The sequence below is a fragment of the Lygodium microphyllum genome, chromosome 7, assembly GCF_053477565.2.
Source record: "Lygodium microphyllum isolate KBCC chromosome 7, Lygodium_microphyllum_v1.1.10, whole genome shotgun sequence".
In the NCBI taxonomy this organism is placed as follows: Eukaryota; Viridiplantae; Streptophyta; class Polypodiopsida; order Schizaeales; family Lygodiaceae; genus Lygodium; species Lygodium microphyllum.
The window spans coordinates 60,015,564-60,037,737 of record NC_141141.1 but is presented as its reverse complement, the minus strand read 5'-3'; the positions used below and the strand labels follow the sequence as shown (position 1 = coordinate 60,037,737).

Here is a 22,174-nt window from a genome sequence, read left to right as displayed (position 1 = left end):
CTATGCAGATTTCTTGAGGACTTTCCACAGAAACCACGACATCATAACTGTGCATGAGAGAAAGGAAACTCACCAAAAGTGCATATTGAATTGACCCCAGAGCTGGTGGAAAAGCCATTGGGCCTTGCAAACAAAGTAGAAATGAAGCCAAAAAGAGACGTATATGCCTTACTAGGGATGGACAAGGTAAAAGTCCACACCAATGACGGCATCAACTTGGCAGATATTCCTGATCCTGAAATCCAACTCCAAGCCAAGATGGTGCATGCGCTATTTTTTAGCCAAAGATACAACTCCATAATGAGCCGCATCAATGTCCCCCCTTCTAGAGAGTGTCGCAGCAAGGTCAATGGATGAGGTCAACCTCAACAGGTTCGTGAGGAAGACCATTGAGACCTCAACAAAAGCCTTAGCGAGACGAGAGGGCAACCCCTTGGAGAAGAATCTCCCACCACCAAGGCTAAAAGGAAAGCTTTGTCTTCAAAGGCTACAACCATCAAATTCGGTGGGGTCCCCTCCAACACACCCCCAACACGGTATGTCCACAACCTCAAGAACCCCCTGGCATCCCAGCACCACCGTCCCCCTCACCACCAGCAAGTGCCATGGGACTCTGGCACTCATCTAGGAGGGGGGGTAATGTTAACCCTTAGATGAACAAGGTGGAAAATTAGGAAAATATAAAGCAGAAGATCAGGCCAAGGCAAAAGTGAAACGGGAGATGAAGGCACGCCAAGAGAAATATGGAAACACAAGAAATGCAGAAAAGTCCTAAATCAAGGAGAAAGGCGCACAAGAAAAAGCGCAAGTCAATGATTTTGTAAAAGAGCGCAAGGCACATCATGATTTATTTTAAGAGTGTTGGGCTCTCACCCGTGCAAATTGTAAAGGTAGATGGGCGATAGGAAGGAAACTAGGAAGATAAGGAGGACAATAGAAAGAAGGACCTAGGCTATGGCTAGCCATGTAAAAAGGGAATGACCACCCAAATGGGATTTAGGGCTTTGTATATAAAGCTCAAAAGATAAATGAGAGCTCATTCTTTGGTGTGTGGCAAAGTGGACTCTCTCTTTTCTTCTTCTTCTCTTCTCTTATTGCTTGTGAGTGAGTGAGTAAGGGAGGGAGTGTGTGAGGGTGAGGGATCTTGGAGGTGAAGCCCTCCTCCATTTCTTCTCTTCTATTCTCACGTCTCGCACATGGCTATGGAGGATGGAGCTTTTGGAGATGGAGGTTAAGGATGCTTGAGCTTGCATCAAGAATCATGGAGTTATCGGAGCGCTTGAGAAAGGAAGAAACTCGATTGGGCATCAATGTAAGCTCACTACACTCTTAGAGAGGGATGGCGCGTCGGCTATGTGAGAGGTAGCCATTAGTGCTCACTTGAAACACTTGAACAACAAGTGGTTCGTGGGTCTTGGTGGTAGAGCTTATGCTCACCTCTACACCACAGTTTCCCTTCCCTAACTTTTTTCAAGAGGGAGATTGAAAATCTTTGGGCCCATTCCATGAGGGGTTCAAGGCAAGTCCCCCTTCACTAGTAGGAGTGGTGACCTACTCCCATGGGACAATAGGCCACCCTTTGACCTCTATATATAACCACAAAATCTTTCTAAAAGTGCCTCAATCTTCTCCCAGTTTGACTTGGCAAAGGGAAAAATTGAAGCAAGAAAGACAAGCATTGGTGACATGACTTTCCTTAGTAGAATAAGTCTATCAGCAAAGCTAATTGTGAAGGAGAGTTTGGCTTTAATTTTATAACGTATCCTAGCAAGACACCAATCAAAATAGCCTTTGAGGATTAGACCGATCCCAATAGGAACTCCAAGTTACTTGATGGCCTAACCTTTGGGAATTTCACAAACCCCTCGTTGTTTAATCCACTATTGACTATCTTCCCACAAGAGGAACGGCAATTCAAATTTTGAATTACTAACCTTAGAACCTAATAAGAGGGAAAACTCCTCATAAATTCCCATAGAGTGTTTCAATAAATGTCGGGCCTACTCGTACTATGTTGAAGTTATCATCAGCAAACATCTGGGTGCAAAGGTGGCTACCATCATGTAAGACCAATGGGTGAATAGTCTAATTCTATATGGCACGATCAATGCAGCATAGAAGGGGGCGGGTCACCAAAGCAAACAAGAGTGGAGCAATAAGGCATCCCTACCCAATACTACAATGTAAGATAAGGTTGGTTGAGGCATAACCATTGATGGAAACTATTGTAGTAGCATTTGAGGATAGGGCACAAATGAGACGATTGAACTAGCTCCCAAAACCTGCCTTCTCCAAAATGGCTACCACAAATTCCCAAGACACTCTATCATATGCTTTTTCCAAGTCCATGCTGTGCAGTAGGAAATCCTCTTTGAGGGATAATGCATTAATACCCAATATAATGTTGAGAATAGCATCCTAAATATGCGTCCCATGAATAAAACCATATTGTCGAACATGCACATGTTGGCTAAGAACATGTTTAATCCTATTAGCTAGAGCCTTAGCCATGAGTTTGTAGGGGATATTGAGCATTGTGAGGTCTCTAATGACTAGGTCTTATCTTTTCAACCACCTTCATTCATTGACTGTCTTGGACATGGTACCAAAAGTTCTAAACTAATTCAACATCCTACACAAATCATCTATGCAAACATCCCAAACAGCAAGGTAGAATTCTATAGGAAATCCATCTAGGCCAAGGGATTGGCCCTTTTTCATCGCGTTCATCACAAATAGCAACTCTTCATTAGTGAAGGGCCTTAATAGAGCCAAGGCAACACTTCATCAACAAATTTCTCCATGTGTTAAAGAAAAGCCTATATCCTCCTTTCCCAATCTAGAGGGGAATTAAAAGGCTAACCGACAATGAAGGCCAAATATCTTGTAAACAGGAAAAACACCTTCCCAATAAACTTGAAATACACCAGATTACAATGAGCCTGATAAGTTCCAACAAACCATTTGGAAAACTCATCATTTGGGGGGATCCTCCCCATGAAGTACATAATAGCCCTGCTAAGGAAAAATCATTGTACCTCTGGCAAAGGTTCTCCATAAGCAATTCCAAGCCCACCTTAAAGACTTTCTTAGCACCACCCACAAGTGTTTGCCTTCTCATAGAGCAAACCTTTGCCATATCATTGGTAAAGGCTTGGACAATAGCTTGGATGTCAAGGCCCTTGCCTTTGGCATGAGTAACATATGACTACCTCCATACCGTCACCGCTACCTTTCAAAGCTTTCACAAACTCACCTACATGTCAAATTCTCCTACATTATTGGCCTACATGCAAGCCTTGAGATACAATGGCAACTAAGCAAAAAACAACACACAAAGCTCTCTCCAAAACTTTCCTTGCTCCACTCTGAGTATAAAAAACTCATTTCTTAATTTTCCGCAATCACCTTTATTGCCTAAAATTGTTAATTTATGTAAGGATTTATGATTTTAGTATTTCTATGTTATCATATTGGAAACCTCAAATTGGAGGAATTTCAACGGCTAGTAAGTATGTTATGTTGTTTCTCAATCATACTTCTTTTTAAGTAAATACGACACATAACTTGAAACAAGTATATAAGCAAAGGTTTTAATTATTGGCCTAATCTTATCCTTAGTGATAAAACCACTAAGCACTCACCTTCAAGTGGTTCAACCAATAAGTACTCAATTGAGAGGCTCTCTCAAACACTAAAGGTATGTCAAACAAAGTCCTATTTCACGTTCTAAAACCCTTGGTCTACTTGCCATACTTTCGAACACAATCTTTGTGGTGCTTCTTGAAAAGTGAGGCTACTCAACTTGGCCCTAGCTCTAGCTCAACACCAATATTGTTGCCATACTTTGTGAACACAATCTTTGTAGTGCATCTTGAAAAGTGAGGCTACTCAACTTGGCCCTAACTCTAGCTCAACACCAATATTGCCAACATGTAATTTTATATTGTATTAAACATGAACTCCAAAAAACATACAATAACCAACAAATAAATGAACCACTCATAAACGCTCAATTGAGCGCACACTTGTTTCTAAAAGGAAATAAACCACATCTCATCTAGGCTAACAAGTTAGCACCACTTGAGATACACCAGCAAGAATCTACTAGATCAAATTTCTCCCCAACTAGTGCATCCTAAGACACCTCAAACAAATGCAAGAGCATGCTTTAGATAATCACATGACCATTCTTTTACATGGTAGGCCCCTAGGGCATGGAACACTTCCCTATGATCATACACAATGCAAGCAACGTGTTGCTTCTAAGTGCAAAAGCGCAAATGACATAACACTTGAATACTACTATGATGGTAGTAGTAGATTGAAATGATACTTGACCACCTTGAACAAAGTCATGCTACAACACCTTGGCATTTGCAATTTGAAAACATCTACAGTGACTAATAAATAATTAATTGGTGCAGTTGTGTATGCAATATTGTCCAAATGTAACAATCTATGTAAATTTGCACCTAAAAGAAGGGTCCAATGTCACACCATTGGACCTTGCTAGTGCCTAAAAGATGTCACAAAACCCAATGTCATCATGTGCTCACACCCACTCACTTTCTGCACAGACATTCAATTTGTAACCTGACTAAAATGGGTGTACACACATGTGCAAACATACATACACCAGCACCATGACATTTTCTGCAATGGTTACCTTGATCATGTTGATCAAATGCTGCTGCAAGTCATTGTTGCTCTTAAAAACAAGCGCTTGTGAATCATTTGTCAACTAACATAATGGTTCGGTGTCGCACTACTTGCCGTTTGCTAATGTCTGAAATCTGTCACACAATTGATCTCTTCAGGCATATGGCTGTACAATCATGAACCAAAAGGTTTCATAAAGCCAACACCTCACAATTTTAGTCAGCTGTCTAGGGCAGAGTAGTGGTTATTGCTAATAAGGTTACAGCCTCCTTCCATGACCTTGAACATGCACATAGAATGGACGTGACTAAGTGAACCACTCTCTCCAATATCACATGGTGCCAAGAAAACACTTCAAACTACAACTATGTGCTGTAACTTGATTAGACACATCAGCAGGCAATCAAAAGTCAAGCATCATATCAATAAAACAAAATTAACAAGAAAAAAGCTGTTGCACTTTTCATATACTGCAAAATAAGCATTTGAAAGGAGCATAGTTGCACACACATATACAAGCTGATGAAATGGGGGAATTTTGTGACTGGACTAGCTCCAGAAAAAGCTTCCACCACCGCCTGTGCGTATCTGCAAAATCTGTTACCTCAGTTATAAGCAATCACATGGATGGAACTGTATCAGACAGCTCCTTCCTCAACTTTTTGGAGAATGATTGACAGGCGTCCATGCTTAAATCAACAGCTGCAGCTAGGGCCATAAACACAGCTGCATCTTCTAAGCATGACACATGACGCACAGCAAGCTGCACCACTGGCTTTACAAGCTTATTGCTATTCCTGCCTTTTCGTTCTATGCTACAGCTCATTACAAAGCCATTCATGCTGGACAAAGCCATGTTGAAAGTGAAATCACCACTGCTTTGGGGACTGTCTATTGGAGAAGAGGCAGCCGACCGAGCTCTGGTTGTGTCAATTAAAAACTCCCCACCTTTTCGAGTGCTGATGATGGTTTCAGAAATCAGAATGCCATCACTAGCACCAGTTACTCCACCTTCTGTCACAAGCTGGAATCTGCAGCCAAGTCCACCTTTGACACCCTGCTCCCTCCAGGCTTCCAACCGTCCCCAAGGAGACCACGTGTTAATGCCCCCTGATTCAGGTCTTAGAATGAGCCAAGCCCCTGGGTTTGACCGACTTACATGGTTAGAACCAGCAGACGGTACAAAAGGTGTCGCGATGGAAGCAGCTGCTACAGGAAAACCAGACAAATCATGGATCATCACAAGCCATCCTTTTCGCTCCTTCCTCTCTTTCTCCTTATCCACACCAGATATTGTTGCCCAGCCCTTCAAACCATCTTCCAGTCTGAGAAATGAAATCTACATAAGTAAAGCATGCGGTTTTTGGGACATAGACTCCAAGATACTGTCACGTATCCAGTCAGACCAGTAAGTATTATGTTAGGCAAATAGACTTGAGGGTTGGCTCGACTGTGTGGCAGACTTATGAGTGTAACACTAGAAAAGAGTAGGACACAAAGGCATTTCACAGTGCGCTTGTAATCTCTTTATTGCCAAAGACATGCAGTGAAGATTGGTACTGGATTTGTGATATAGTACTTACCCGCACCGAGCACCCCGATCCCTGCTAAACTTGCAGCTAAATACTGGCTGCCTGCTAGTTCCTCGAGTTTGGATGATCTGTGGGCTGAATGCAGGTTCACCGTCAAACTGAAAGACTAACCGTGGATCAGGTTCCACTTTCACCACAACATGAAACTCAGGGCCTGGTTTGCCTCTGTCAGCTTTAGTCTTGCCTATGCTAGCCCATCCACGGAAAATCTCAGCAGCCCTTCCTTCTGCCCATTCGCTACTCACACGAATTCTGAAACTCCCAAGCTGCTTGCTAGAATATAAACCACACGATGCACCTTCCCTTCCAGTGAAAACCACAATTTCCAAGAAGGGACTTGAAATTCCAAACCGTGAACGTTGAAGCAGCTTACGAAGGGCAGTCTCGTCCAGATAGAAGTTTGCAGCAACGCTGTTCGGAATAGAGCCAGACGAGACAATAGGAACCGATGCTGTCTGAATGGGAAAGTTATGCAGCCTGATCTCACATAAGCAAGGAAATGCACACGCTTGATACCCCGTACCTGCAGTTTTCGAGATCCGCAGGCCCAATGAGCTGACAGATATTCTCACAAAAGCCCGTGCGTCCATGTCGTGAATGAGCCCTTGGCATCCAATTCCATGCTTTAAGAAAACATCGTATGGTGGCGATGTGCGATGCCACAGACGGCGCGTCAAATTCTCACCATAATGCTTCACAAAGAGCGAATGATAACCCGCCTGCTATGCATGTCATGGAGTTTTGCAAGGGGGACCACTTCCTGCAAACCCTAATTTTTGAAAAGGAATAACTAGTAGTTGCCTTCAGGCCAACGAATGAGCGAAGCCCGAGACAGAGAATGAGGCCTCAGGGGAGCTAAAGGCGACCATGTGAGCTTGGAGGAGCGATGGATTGGCCCCCCAGGGACGAAGACGACTCAGGCACGAATCCGAGGAGGTGATACGGTCAGAGGAACCCTAAGACACGAAGGCGGCAGAGCAGCAGGAGGAGAGAGCGCAGGGCGGGGGGGAATGCGAGGGGGTGTCCACAGGACGGGAGGGGCGGGAGATGGCGGCAATAGCGCAAGAAGGCATGGTGCCGGCCGTGGAAGGGCAGCGAAAAGGACAAAGCTGCTGCTTCTACTTCTGCTTCCTCCTCCTCCTCCCCCTCCTCCTGCTCCTTCTTCTTCTGCTGCACCGAAGCACATGGCGCCGGGCCTGAAGAAGCAGATGCAGAGATAAATATGGTCATCTGGCCCCGTTCACATGTCCCACCACAATAAGTTTTAAACAAATTTCACCATCATTACCACAAGAAGTTTTAGACAAATTCCCACTATAATTCCAACATCATTAGCTTCTCCTCGCTAGGCATCGCATACCAAACTAGGTAGAGTCGAGGGGTGGAGACATGCAGCCCCTTGAGGCATAATCTCATGATTATGAACATTATATGGAGCTGTTGTCCTCAGAGGAAGGGAGAAAGAAATTTTGAAGAGTGTCCCATGCATCACTAAATATGTAATTGTACATGTATGGTTTCCATCAATTGAAGTTCCATGGAATTGCTTCTCGATAAATTGAAGCTCAATGGAATAGCTTAGGGAACAATTGCAATTTAATGGAACTACTAAGAGATCAATTGAAGTTTCAATGGAATATTGCTTAGGGATTAGTTGAAGGTTAATGGAATTGCTTATGGATCAACTAAAGTTCAATGGAATTGCTAAGCAATCAATTAAAGTTTGATTGAATTACTAATGCATCAACAAAAGTTTAATGGAATTGCTAATGGATCAACCGATGGAATCGTTGAGGGATCTCTGTGGAATTATTGATGGATCAAATAAAGTTTAATGGAAATACCAATGGATCAACCACAAGGGATCAATTGAAGTTCGATGGAACTAATGAGGGATCGATTGAACTTCAATAGAATTATTAAGTGATCAATTGGAGTTCAATGGACTTGTTGAGGGATCATTCTTGTTGTAGATAAACACAATAAGTTAAACGTTTTTCCACATTTGGATCCCCATTTCTTGAGAACATAATGAGCTATTGTGACACATACTTCAAGTAGCTCCCTTACAATAGCTTGTGATGTTCACACTACTACATGAGAAGAACTTCCTATCTAGACTAAACCTTCCTACAAAACATGTTGCAAATGCATCTCAAAGGACCTAACTATGCAATCTAATATTGATCAATCTATTAGTATAAATTTTCTTAGCATATGGATGTCATACTCACCACTACTTTTTGTGAAATCCTCTATTATCAACATTCTACTTCTACTAAAGAACAATTTACTAGGGAGGGAATAAGAGAGGGACACACATGCATATACATGTATGACAACACTTGCACCAAGATGCGTTAGGGAAAGAAAGCAAAGAGCACAACAATACTATCAAAAAATGCCTACCTATTGTGTGTGCTCGAGCAGGCAAGAGGGCCTAATTTCTATTTGAAAGCTACTAGAGGGGAGGCTTGCAAGAGGAGACGAAAGGGGAGGACTCTAGCTTCTCCAGAGGTGCTACTGTTGAGCAAATGGTTTAGTTGCCATTATGTAGAGCTTCACAAGCATGCCCATTTTAACAACTTGTAGGGCATAGTTAACTCAAATTGAGGGCATGTTGATTCATTGTGGGGGTGTGCTCTATAGGTATGAAGCAGGATCTTCATGGCTTTGAAGGAGTATGTAGGTATATATGATTAGTACATTGATGGACATGACGAGGTAGTAGTTTTGAAGGAGGAGGGCAGGAGGATTTGGACAACTATGAGAAGAGGAGAATGGGCTTTGCTTACTAAGTAGATTCCCTCCCATGTAAGATCCCCTAAGGATTCATGAACTTAATGAAATGGAGGGTCTAAAAATAGGACGTTCTTGTTTTTGTGCCCTCCTTTAGGTGGCATAAGTTGTGATCTTGAGCTCTAATCAAAACTTGTCTTAGTGCGTAAGGGACTATATTAATTGAAAAAAACCCCCCTAAGGCTCATTGTCACCCTATTGGCACCATTCACTTTTAAAAGCATATGTTGAATGAGATTGTCTAATTATTTCATCTTATATTATGCATATCAATATTGTTATTTTTCTACTTCATTTGATTTTTGCACGTGGATGTTTATATGCTAGATTGTCCATAAGATATGTTTTTATTCTAGATGCTCTCAACTAGTAGCTGTTTAAGAAGCATTGAACACGTAATTATTCACAAGCTATCACGAATGTTTTGATAGTAGTATCACTTCAAAAGCCTTAGTTGGCAGATGCTTCATCCTTGCACCAACCCTACCTCCCAACCTCTCTCTCTTATATTTATTTCATGTTGGCACAAGCAAATGTTTAATGACTCAACGGAGCAAGAAACAAGTCATCCCCAAAGTCTTATTTGGAATTTCCCTTTCAAGGGGAGGTGTTTCTTCATCTCTTGCCAACACTACTGCTAGTGTGACTTTGCACTCATCAATTTCAAAGCACCATCACATGACTCCCTTGTAACAAACATGAGCTACTTGCAGTTAAGTTGCTCACAACCTTTAAAGTTTGGAAGCCTTCAATAACTAATTAACTTCTTATACATGTTTTCCTAACTTCCAAATATCATTGCTAAACCTTTGGAAAAGGGTGTTGTATTATGTTAGGAACTTGTGAAAGCTTGTTATAACAAAGTAAGCTTCAGTTAGCTCCCTCATTATTTTCCTAGCATTCTCCTTTTAGCACAAAGTACTAGTTATCCTAACCTCATTGTAGTTTGAAGTAGGCTGGTCCCTCCCTTACATACCTAAACGTGAGAAGGAAACTAAAGGCAATTCACACACCTGCACTGATATATTTGAAATATTGAAAATGAGTGCATATCATTTCACAAAACAATGGACAATGCGCATAACTAACTCTTTGTCAAATTTGACAATTTGAGTTAACTATATAACTATATCTCTATCAAACATGTCAACTTCATCTTGGTAGATGCCTAAGTGATAGTTGCATCATTCAATTTGGGTGGATCAATGATGACTGATGGGTTTGGAAAGCTAGCAAATATTTCGATGGACATTCCATTACCTTACACCTTCCTAGCTTTTAGTCCCAAAGACTGAATCATTTTCATTAGTTAGAAAAGACCTTCAACATCCTATCCTAAAAAGAATTTTAGATTTCTCACATTCAATTCAATGAATGTGTATTCTTGATAAGATTTAAAGACTAATAGTGTGCAACCTTACAACAACACATAAACCAATTAATCTTCGTCATTGTCCTTTGTAATAGAAATCTATTCGTTTGCAATTGGAAGTCATAACAAGTCCACTTTGGCTCCTTTAAAGAAAAATGTGCGCCTACCCTATGGATCTTTTGCATACAAATCCTCCAAACATAATGAAATTGCATTGATAACCAAAGAAGTTGGTCGTTTCATAGGAGTACAAAATCCTCCTTCCTCATTGCATTGCATGCACTTGAGTTAACGATAATTGTTGGAGGCTTTTGTATGGGTTTGATAACATTACTTTCAAGAAATAAACAACCACTAACAATAGAGTTAGAAGAATAGAAATCATCTAAAAACAAGTCCTTCGACACATACATTCCAACTTCAAGATCCAATGTGGCCATTCTTTGGTCTATTTTTCTTCCTTAAATGACTACTTGCACGCACGTGTGCGCGCACACACACACACATCTCTCTCTCTCTCTCTCTCTCTCTCTCTCTCTCTCTCTCTCTCTCTCTCTCTCTCTCTCTCTCTCTCTCTCTCTCTCTCTCTCTCTCTCTCTCTCTCTCTCTCCTTGTGCCCTCACTCTTATCATGACCACTATGTGTTTTTGTGTGCCACTTTTCCCATGCCAATTTTAAAGTCCAACACCATGTCCATTCACTTTCAATATCTTTCTAGCAATTAGTAATAATTGATAGATGACATCCTAAGCACACCTATAGCAAGATGAGCTAACAACTCCTCTCTATAGACCTCTCCCATTATTTGACTTTTTTATCTTATGTTTATGAATCCATCCCACTTTCTACCCCAACATTGCATAAGTTCGTTTCCATTATTGAATATGATAATTTAAACTTTTGTCACTGTGTCTTCAAAAAGTCTATATTTGCCTACCTCAATGCCTCAACACATAGACACGACATATGGATGGCAATAATTGAATACTTGACATTGATACGATTGACTTTATTAATGTTGTACAAAACTATTCAGCAACAACTGTCATTTTGCCACATTCTTTAAACTTAAATAACCAAACTAAGAAAAAACCACTCATTGAATGAATGTAAATATTTTCCATACATGTAAACCTTTTTGCTACCCTCATTATAAGGATGCTTCCATTACAATAGTTAACAAGACATATTTTTGGCATTATCTCCTTATTGCAAAACTAAATTATGAAGGAACCAACTAAAAGAGAATCTTCAACTTTTTCAAGGATAGAGTACTTATTGAAGTTAGCCTTTTGTATCAATAAAGTAATAATATATTTCTAAGCAATTAACTCTCTCTCTCTCTCTCTCTCTCTCTCTCTCTCTCTCTCTCTCTCTCTCTCTCTCTCTCTCTCTCTCTCTCTCTCTCTCTCTCTCTCTCTCTCTCTCTCTCTCTCTCTCTCTCTCTCTCTCTCTCTCGTGGCTTCATCTATTCACATTGAACAATTTGGTTTTCGAGGTCCATTTTAAATATATAGCAAAGAATCTTTTAAAAAATAACCAAAAACAAACATTGATATGCATAACATGTACTAATTACTTAAGAGATCGTCCCAAGGAATTGAAATTTCTAAAGCAAGATGGTCTATATTAGTAAAAGTAGCATGTAAAAGACTAGAAATATACTAATTATTGGGGGAAATAATAATGGGAAAAAATACCAACTACATTGGCTTGGTGTAACATATAAGAGACTCTCATTTTTCCATTATTAATAAGTAACAATAAGAAAGTTTCTTTCATCTTACCTCTTCTTCTTGTTTTCATGGCTTCTCCTTCTCTCTCTCTCTCTCTCTCTCTCTCTCTCTCTCTCTCTCTCTCTCTCTCTCTCTCTCTCTCTCTCTCTCTTTATTTCTAGTATTTATCTCTCCTTATCCAAAATTTCTCTATCCTCATTGTCTAACCTCTTTTCTCCATTTTTCATTTAGAAATTTCCTGGCAACTCAGGTACTATAGATATAGACCTTATAGGGAGCATTGCAGTGACCAATGGTCCATTATCAAAAGAAGACAAGCTTTCTTGAAGGCATTTCGATGCATTTCACATTGAACTCCAACCTATCTAATCTTGGTCCTCAGCCATTAATCATTGGCTACCATTGTAAATGTTGAATAATTATCAAGATCCTTGGCTTCTCCAACAACAAGATTGACTCTGGTTTGTTCTCTATCCTTCATCCTCCACACAAAAATCCTAAAAACACGATAGGGTAGCCATAGCCATGAAACATGGAGTCGGAGTAAGAGCACAATCGAAAGCAAGAGCTATGGAGTTTCAAGCAAGAGAGAGAGAGCAAGATGGTATGTGGAAACTCCAATAGTCACAATGTGTGACCTTCCTTCCCTTATTCTATTGTTGTTAACCCCATCGCAAGAAAGGCAAAAAATAAAAAGAGAGAAGCAAAAGAAAATTTTAAAATACATGGCAAAGCAGAAAAAGGCTGCCGACAACAGAAATAAGAGGAAAAAGGGCCAAAAGCGCAAAGACACCTTAAAAATCCAAGGCGAGTGCAAGAATGGAAGAGGTGCATTTTAAAATGCAAAGGCGTCCCTAAATCTTTGTAAAAGAGTACCAAGCTTCCTCCTATGCAATTTGTAATGAGTGGACGGGAGTGGATGAAGCCACATTACAAATAGAAGGGAATAGGAAAAGAGGACCTAGGCTAAAATGGCTGGTCATGTAAAAAAGGGGTGGGTGCCCAAAAGGAATGAGAGCATGTATAAAAGCTAAAAAGTGAATGAAGAAGCTCATTCTTCTGTGTGGTCAAAACTAGCTTTCCTCTTCTTTTTTTCTTCTTCTTGTTTTTTGTTTGCTTGAGGTTGTGCTTGAGAGAGGGAGTGTGAGGGAGTGAGTGTGTGAGGGTGAGGGACTATTGTGGAGAAGCTCTCCATCTTCTTCTCTCTTCTTCGTCTTCTCTTCTCTTCTCTTGTCTCATGTGTAACAATGGAGTATGGAGCTTGGAGCTTGAGCATCGAGCGTACTTGAGCTTGCACCTTGGATTGTGGAGCTACCAGAGTGCTTGAGGTAGAAGGAACTCAATCGAGGATGGAGATAAGCTCACTACACTTGTACATGTGAGAGGTAGCCATTGCACTTGGCTTGAAACACTTGAAACAATAAGCGGTCCGCGGGTCTTGGTGGTCGAGCAAAAGCTTATACATTTTGGTTCCATTGCTGGGACAACGGATTCAAGTCTTAAGTGCTTGTGCACTTCGAATCGAGCATTGAGGTAGGGTTTTCCTTGAACCAGTGCTTGAGATAGATAGGTAAGAAGAAAGGGTGTTTGATCTTCATTGCAAGAAAATGTTTTGGATTTTTGAAGTTTAGATAGGTGATTTGATTAGCATCGATATTTGCCTGTGATTTATAGGCATTTAGATTGGAAAAATAAAGGAAAAGAATGATAAACTATAATAGCAAGCCAAATCAAGGTGCAAAGAGGAAAACATGGTTGAAATCCAGAAAGAAAGAGAAAAGGGCATCGAAGGGGTGTTGGCAAGGGGGTTTAAGACCCTGGGGAAGGGAGAAAAGAGCTCATTTTTACTTGCAGGTTTGTGAGAGAGAGAGAGCTAATCGGCAAGTAGATAGGACAAAGAGCAGATTCTCCCAAGGACTTGGCCCCGGAAAATCTAGGAGTGATTGCAACTACTAACCACCCCCAATAGAGACCTTGAGCAGACCAAGAGGGTGACCACAATTTGTGCCTCACAGAAAGCCACATTCGGCCGAAACTGAATGAAGGGGGGGAGCGAGACTTGCATTGAATTGGCTGCATTTACATATCACACTATTTAATCTTGCTATATAAATACAGCAATGAATACACTCTCAAACCAAGCTATTTTAGTACCAAAATCGGCTCCAAATCCAACCCATAACATGGGCATAGCACTCGCATACATGTAGACATCACCCCAACATAGCCAGACATCATAAGACCAACAAAGCTGACCATAGAAGCATCAAATAGAGTGCTTCCCTGTTTTTCCAACCAGCAAATCTCAGCCAAATTTGAGTAAATGATGTGGTTAAATCAGTCCAAAATCAACTCCAAGTAATAACATCGCATCCCCGAATATATAAGCATCAACCAGGCATAATCCAGCATCATCCAACCAATGGCAATGAGTGTAAACATCAAAGATAAGTGTTGCCCTATTTTATGATAGTTTTTGGACTGTTATAATAGTAAAATTTTGAAGCTTAGCACTCAAATTGAATGTCAAGAGTGGAAGGATCAATGCCAAGCATCAAAACTAAGTGTATAAGTACTTGTATAGCTGCCCAATGAAGAAGATATGCTGTAGGAGATGAAAAATATGAGTTGCTACCAACCAACAAACAGGACCTGTTTCACACAATGTCATGCTGCACAAGTAGGGTGAGGGGTATGGGGGCCTATTCCAACTTTCTTGAGAAAACTCAAAGAGTGCCCAAGAAGAAGCAACCGGTAGGAAGCTCGAACAAAGTGGCTATGGCTGCCAACAAATAGATGATTGATGTAGATATTTGAATGGAACCTGAAAGTGCATCGAGACCAATCTTGAGCTTGTGAAGAAGAAGGCTCTAATACCAATTGAAGGGACGTGAGCCTAAAGTGGAAGCACGAGCTAGAGCAAGAGCTATGATGGAGGGAGCAAGAGCAAGAGAGAGAGACACACACAATGTGGGAACTCCAATAGTCACAATGTGTGACTGGCCTCCCCCTAATTCAAATGTCATTGAAAGAATAAAGAATGAAGTGATAGTGATGGGCACACATTGCCTGCAATGTGCAGGTGTGGGTACTATTAGTGTAGTAATAGACAGGCGGCTAGGTAGAGGCGCCTTTACCCCCAACACATGAAGTATTATGATGTTCTCCTCCATGTAAATATCCTATGTCTCCTAAGAGTAGTATCTTGGATGTTGATGGAATCCATGATGGGTCTATCCACGTGGGAACTAGAGAGCTATCATAAAAGAGACATAAGCATGGATCTAATAAGGGGAAGTGAGACACTAAGATCCAAGATATGGGGTATAAGGGGCAGGTACATAATCCACAATGGTGCCACCATGTCGATGGGGATAGCATGTGAATGTGCCTAATACAAAGTATCTAGCTAAGCCATTAAGTATGGCTAGTCCATGTGTTATGCCCGTATCCACAATATATCTCCCATACTATGTGAATTCCCCCATATCTTGGGAGGTCATCTCTAGTTGTAGCTCTACCACATCTTACTCCTATAATATCTCCTTTGATGTGTTAAAGAAAGATGCTTGATGACAAGCCATTCCAACATTAAAGTACCCTAGTAGGACAATGTCTCCCTCCCTCAAAAACTCCCATATATCTTCATCTAGGGCCATGGATGGTGATTGTCCCTTGGATGGGGCATTATCAAGATGTGAGAGGGGAAAAGTAACATATGGCAATGTAGAGAGTCTGCTCTTCTTTGCCTACTCATCTTTGCAAACTACCTGGACCATCTGCTGAAACTCCTCTCAGAATAGCACTGATACTCCACTTGAGCCATGACCATTGTGATGAGTACATGCCTCCTTTTTGTATGTTAACTCCCATTAATCACTTGTGGTAGTGTAGTACGGGTCTATGATGTGTCTCTAAGTAGAAGGAGATATCTCTCCCTATAAATGCTCTTGAAATGCTCTCACATTCAATCACTAAGGCCCTATTATAGTTTCAAACTACTATTGTGAGGCTAGTCCCATAGGTCTCACATTGTCATTTTGTGCACCTCTCTATGATCACAACTCTCCCACCTAGTAGATAAAAGGCTAGTTTACTCTCTTTCCTACCTACCCTAATTTTGGGCATACACTCTCTCATGTGGACCAATTTGATCGCATAAGCTCATCCCCAAAAACACCCCAATATCTTTTAGTGTTTTATGCTAGGCTAAGAAATCTCCCCTAGCCTCTATGGTAGGAAAGTAGAGAATGAGAGCATACTCTTTCAAGCTCTCCCCCACACTCTCCTAGATAATCTACTTTCCCATCCTCTAAGCAAATGTGTAAGTCTTTATTTATGTTCATTAAGGCATATAGATCCATGGTGTCTTCTTCCAAGTTCTGATGCATTTTAAGGTCAACCACTTAGACATTAAGTGCTTGCACTTTTTGTTTCTATTCTTCTTCAATGTGTCATTGATGATGGCTACTGCAAATGTATTGGTTGGTTGCTTCCCTTTTTTGGCCGCTTGGATCCATTACTTTGCCTCCACTTGTTTTTAAGTATCCTCAAACATTTTCACCCAAGAATTTGCTTCCTTTGTAGTTTCCTACTCTTTCTTTTGGAGTTGATGAACTTTTTTTTTTTGGCAATTGATCTCCTTGGCCATATTGGGCTAGATTTCACCCTCTTCTAAATTAGAGCTAAGCTATATTTCCTCTAGTTGCTTCTTCAGGGATGCAATTTCTTCATCTTGTGCCTCTATATTTAGTTCAAGCCCCTTAATCCTTTCATTTAGCTATCTATTCATTGTATTCAACCCGTTATCATATTCTTTCTTGAAAATTTTAATGGCATTTGTGAGCAATTGTTTTGCTCCTATTCCATGATTTGTTGAGAGAGAGAGAGAGAGAGCATTTATTCCTAGGGGGATTCGATATTATATTTTGGTAGTGATATGTGTGAACACACTTAAGATCATCGAGGTACTTTTTTCTCTTAGCCTTGTATATATGCCTATTCACTTTTAGGGCATATTGAGTATTGTAGCTCTTCTCTACTGATACCTCTCAACACACTTTGAGTTGTGCTCTCTCAAGCTTCTTCTTCTCCAAGATATGTACTTACATTCATACAACCCTAAATCCAACAATTAGTCTCAAAGCAGCTTCAACCTCCTGGGCAAAGTTGTCAACACCTTCCACTTGATTTCCTAAGATTTGGGATGAGATTTGATGAGTGTTCACAAGTTGAAAAATATTGCAAGTGAACCCATCAATTTTTTTATTCTGGTTTATTTTGGTTTTTCTTTATGCTATTATAAGTAATGCATAGGCTTTTTCATTCTTTTGTGCATAAATCTCGACATCATTCCTTTCTGCATGTAAGAGCCCTTACAATCTCCTTTATACTATAACACATGTTGGTTTTGTGCATGTTTTCCTCTATACATGTAGCTTTTGCATCAATTATAGTCAATGGCCATGGCTAGCAACAATGATGTATTGCATATGTTAGTTTGTTGAGGGTAAGTTGGATGGAACCAACTATCCATTGTGGGCTTATATGATGCATCATCTATTGATTGTAAAGGGGCTATGGAACATTTGTACATGGAATTGAAAGACACCCTACAACTATTTCAAAAGTTGCAGTACAAAAGAAACAACAGAAATAGATGATGTTGAGAATGTTGCAAGCTTAGGTTTTGCTTCAATTGATGCTAGAGCACCACCACCACCTACTCTTGAGTAGATTTGTTGGGATGGCAAAGATGCATAAACTCATGCTTTGATTGCATTTTCTATTAAACATACCATGATCCCACATATCTAATCACATAAGATAACTAAGGATGCTTAGGATACTCTTGCTTTGTATGAAGGAAGAAATGAGGCTTATGTTTCTATGGATGAAAGTGACTCCATGGACAATTTTTTGACAAATATCAAATATCGCAAGGAGCAATTGATTGCTATAGATGAGATTTTCCTAGACAAATTGCATCTGCAAATTCTTCTTGTGGTTTTTCCGATTCTTATCAGAGTTTCATATCTACTCTTTGTTTGATGATGAAATAAAATTCTAATGCTTTGTCATTTGATGAATTGGTTTTGTTTTGTTGCAAGTAGAATAATCCAGACAAAACATGTCCATTATGCATATTTCAATCTAAGTAAAGAAAAAGCTTCATTCTTGCTAACAACCATAAATTTACAAATGCTTCTCAAACAAAAAAGGCTAATTAGAATGAGAAGAAAAAAGAGAGTTGAATGTTTTGTAGGTATTGTAAGGCAAAAGTTCATGTCATGAAGAAATATCCTAAATTGGCTGCCAAAGAGGCTAGTATGGTTGTCGTAGATGCTCCTCATTCTAAGTTAGAATCTACAAATGTTATGTAGGATATAGAACAAGCATTTAGTGCATAAGGTAGTTATGACCCTTCTTTGCATGATTCTTGCATATATGTTGTGGATTCAAATGTATGGTACTTTCACAATGGTGCCACAAAGCATATTACTTCTCTACATAGATTGTTCACTTCTCTTGAGCCTACCCCCCCTAAGGACAATAATGTGACATGTGACTAACTCCTCTTATCTTGTCAAAGAAGTTGGAAAATTTGTGTTGACTACTATTAATAATAGTACTTTCAATTTATGGATAGTTGGTGAGTTGTTTGCAAATTGCAACTTTTACATAATGATATTTGTGGTTCAATGCGAATATCATCTTTTGGCAACTACCTATCCTTTGTGACTTTCATTGTTGACTACTCTAGGTATGCATGGTTATATGGTTGAAAAGCTAACTCTGAAGTGTTTGTATGCTTCAAGCACTCTGTTAACATGGCTAAAATTTTGTCTAGAGTAAAGTGGGCACCATTTATTCTGATTGAGGTGGGGAGTACATGCCTAAGGAATTTAATATATATCTAGCTAAACATGGGATAAAAAACCAATGTATAGTGTCATATACACCATTGCAAAATGGCATATCCAAGAGAAAAACATATCATTCATGGAGATGGAATGATGCATCATTAAGAGTCACGCTTTGCCACATAGTTTCTAGCTTGAAGCTATTTTATGTGTAACCTATCTACTCAATAGGTATCCCACTAAGGCATTGCAATCTATCACTCCGTGTAAGGCTTGGCATGGTAAAAAAGACCATATGTGGAGAAGTTGCATGTTTTTGGTTGCTTACCTTATGCTTTGGTTCTAGTTCAGGAATGCAAGAAGTTAGATAACACGGTAGTAAAATGTAATTTTGTTGGGTACAATAATGAAAGCAAAGATTATAAGTTATATCATCCACAAAGTAAGTGTATCTTGGTTAGTCATGATGTTGTCTTCATGAAACATGCCATTTAGTCTTTACTTTCATGTACAAAAGAGATAGATGTATGATGAATGCTCATAAGATATCAATGATACTTTGTCACCTCTTGTCAATGGTGTGCAGCCGTGTATAGCACCAAATGAGGTGGTTTTTAGCCTATGCAAGTTTCTCATGATAATGAGGATCGACTTATTTATGATGCAGATATGAACGATGTACTTCTTGACAAGAGAGTAGAGATTGAGAAATCTAGGACTATGCCAAAATGGTTTATGTAAACATTGCATGTTAGTAAGTTAGTTGCACCATTGGCTAGTCGTACTTGTTTGAGCTATCATACTTTCTCTTGTGCATTAGATTGTTATGCATTGGTTGTTTCTAGTTTGTGTGTTGAGGATGAGCTTGTGACTTTTGAAGAGGCACAAAATTTAGAAAATTGACTAGTTGTTATGCAATATGAGTACAGTGCTATTATAAAAAATGGTACTTGATTCTTGTGTGATTTGCCTCCCACTAAGGAGACCATTGGTACCAAGTGGTTTTATAAGTTAAAGGGCAAGTCTAATGGTAGTGTCAATTGCTACAAAGATAGGCATGTGGCAAAGGATTATACTTAACAAAAGGGCATTGATTTTGGTAAGACCTTTGCTCCCACTTGTCATATGACAAGTATTTATAGCATTAGCACATTGATATCTCATAATGGTTGAAATGTACATCAATTAGACATCAAAATTGAAATTTTCAATGGTGATTTATATAAAGGAGTGTATGTTTTTAGCCTTATGGTTTTGTGTCGAAGGGGCAAGAAAACAAAGTAGGTAGATTGAAAAAAGCTTTGTATGGTTTGAAGTAAGCACCCCGGGCTTGATATGAGAAGATGCATGTATATTTGACTACATATGGTTTTCAAAATAGTCCCGTTGAGAGCACATTATATGTTAGACATGAGGGTGATGTGCCTGTAATCATTTTGATTTATGTTGATGACATCCTACTCACTAGTCCTAATGAGACACATATTGCTAAATTTAAGGCTAAGTTGAACTCATCTTTTGACGCATCAAATTTGGGCATATTGCATCATTGTTTGGGGATTCAATTTCTTAAGTAGTGTGATGGAAGTATTGCTTTGTATCAAAGAAAGTATGTTGACTATTATTTAGAGATTTGGTCTCAAATATGAGCTTATTGCTACTCCTATGGAGGACAAGTTTGAAGTTGTGAGTCTTCATGAGGCTATAGGTAGTTTTAATGTCTTTCTCTATCATTAGATTGTTGGATGCTTGATTTGTATATGCTTTACTAGGCTAAGAATTCAAATTGTAGTCTTGCAAATGAGCAAGTTTATACATAGCCCAAGCACTAAACATTGGTAGGTAGTGAAGGGATCTTTCCTTGCTCAAGTAGTACTTAACACCTTGGGTTGTTTTATCATAAGGAAGGATCATTACCGCCTATTAATATGCTTTTCCAAAGGGCTAGTTGTTATGATACTTGTGAATCCACATGTGGTTTTTACTTTATGCTTGGCAGTTTATGCATATCGTGGTTGAGCAAGAAGTAGCCCTCTATGGCCACTTCTAGTTGTAAACATGAGTACAGGGCAACTTTCACAACTATGGTTGAGTGTGTTTGGCTCAAATGCTTATTGGTTGATTTGGGAGTTGGGCAGTCAATTGCTACCACCATATTCACCGAGAGTCAAAGTGCATTAGTAATTGCACAAAATCTAGTATTCCATGCATGTTCCAAGCACAGTGAGGTGCAATATCATTATGCGAGGGAGAAACTCTTTGCATGAGAGATCATCTTGACCTAATGTGCACCACATTGAAATCAATTAGATTTCAAGACATCTAACCCATGCAAGCCACAATATCATCAGGATTCCCCACACTCATTGCACCCACCTAGGATTGCACAATGTGCAACAATCTAGATCTTGAATGCAATATATACTCTTAAGGGAAGATTGACCACCATAGAGTAATAATATCGAAGGAAATGGAGACATTACTATCCCTTCTTCTTGGGCAATTGTTTGTAGACCCTCTAAGGACTTGCCCAATAACTCATTAGACTAGTAAGTAGCACTTCCTTCACTCCAAGTCCATGACTCGTAATTGTTGAAACACTTACATGCACACACACCCAAAGGGAAGGATTGGGCATGTCACTTCTCTATACAAAGTGCCAACTCTCGTTCACCACATCACTCGCAAGGGAGACTTATTACTATATTTTGGAAGTAATGCGTATGAAAAAACTTAGAATTGCTTGGGCACTTTTTTCCCTCTATATGAGGTTTTTTGCCCTCGATCTTGTCGGTCTATGATTTTCCTTTTTTCTGGAAACCTTAAAAATTGTTTCAGCGCATACTAAGTCTTGTGACTCTTCTCTATTGATACCTCTCAATACACTTTGAGTTGTGCTCTCTCAGGCTTATTCTTCTCTAAGCTATGTACTTGCATTCCTACAACCCTAAATCCAACAAGCATTTTTTCCTACATTGGCACAAAATGAGAGGAGAGTTGAAGAGAATAAAATTAACCATTACTTGCTTCTTCGTATGCATCATTTATTTTGATCTATAAGTCTTTTTTCAAAGTAAAATAACTTTTCGATAAACAAACCTAATGACCTTGAGAAAGCCAAACAATCATAATGGGGCCCCTTAGATATCA

The 22,174-nt window shown here is 39.7% G+C and overlaps 1 protein-coding gene across 2 annotated transcripts; it reads right to left on the bottom strand.

Moving 5' to 3' along the window:
* Positions 1-5,098: 5,098 nt before the first annotated feature.
* Positions 5,099-7,464, bottom strand: ASG1 (nuclear factor 1 A-type protein (DUF1005)). 2 transcript variants are annotated; one of them, XM_087681442.1, is made up of 3 exons: positions 6,778-7,464; positions 6,246-6,665; positions 5,099-5,987 (listed from the first exon to the last, which is right to left on the bottom strand). In XM_087681442.1, exons 1-3 carry the CDS (start codon positions 6,864-6,866, stop codon positions 5,282-5,284), a joined length of 1,215 nt encoding a protein of 404 aa, XP_087537568.1. In that variant the 5' UTR covers positions 6,867-7,464; the 3' UTR covers positions 5,099-5,281. The 2 variants fall into 2 exon arrangements, with proteins under 2 accessions (XP_087537568.1, XP_087537567.1); XM_087681441.1 differs by having other exon boundaries at positions 6,246-7,464.
* Positions 7,465-22,174: the final 14,710 nt, after the last annotated feature.

Coding starts and splice junctions, on each gene's coding strand:
- ASG1 (XM_087681441.1), bottom strand. CDS start 6,844: ATGGACGCACGGGCTTTTGTGAGAATATCTGTCAGCTCATTGGGCCTG. Junction 5,988..6,245: donor GATCGGGGTGCTCGGTGCGG/GTAAGTACTATA, acceptor TTCATTTCTCAG/ACTGGAAGATGGTTTGAAGG.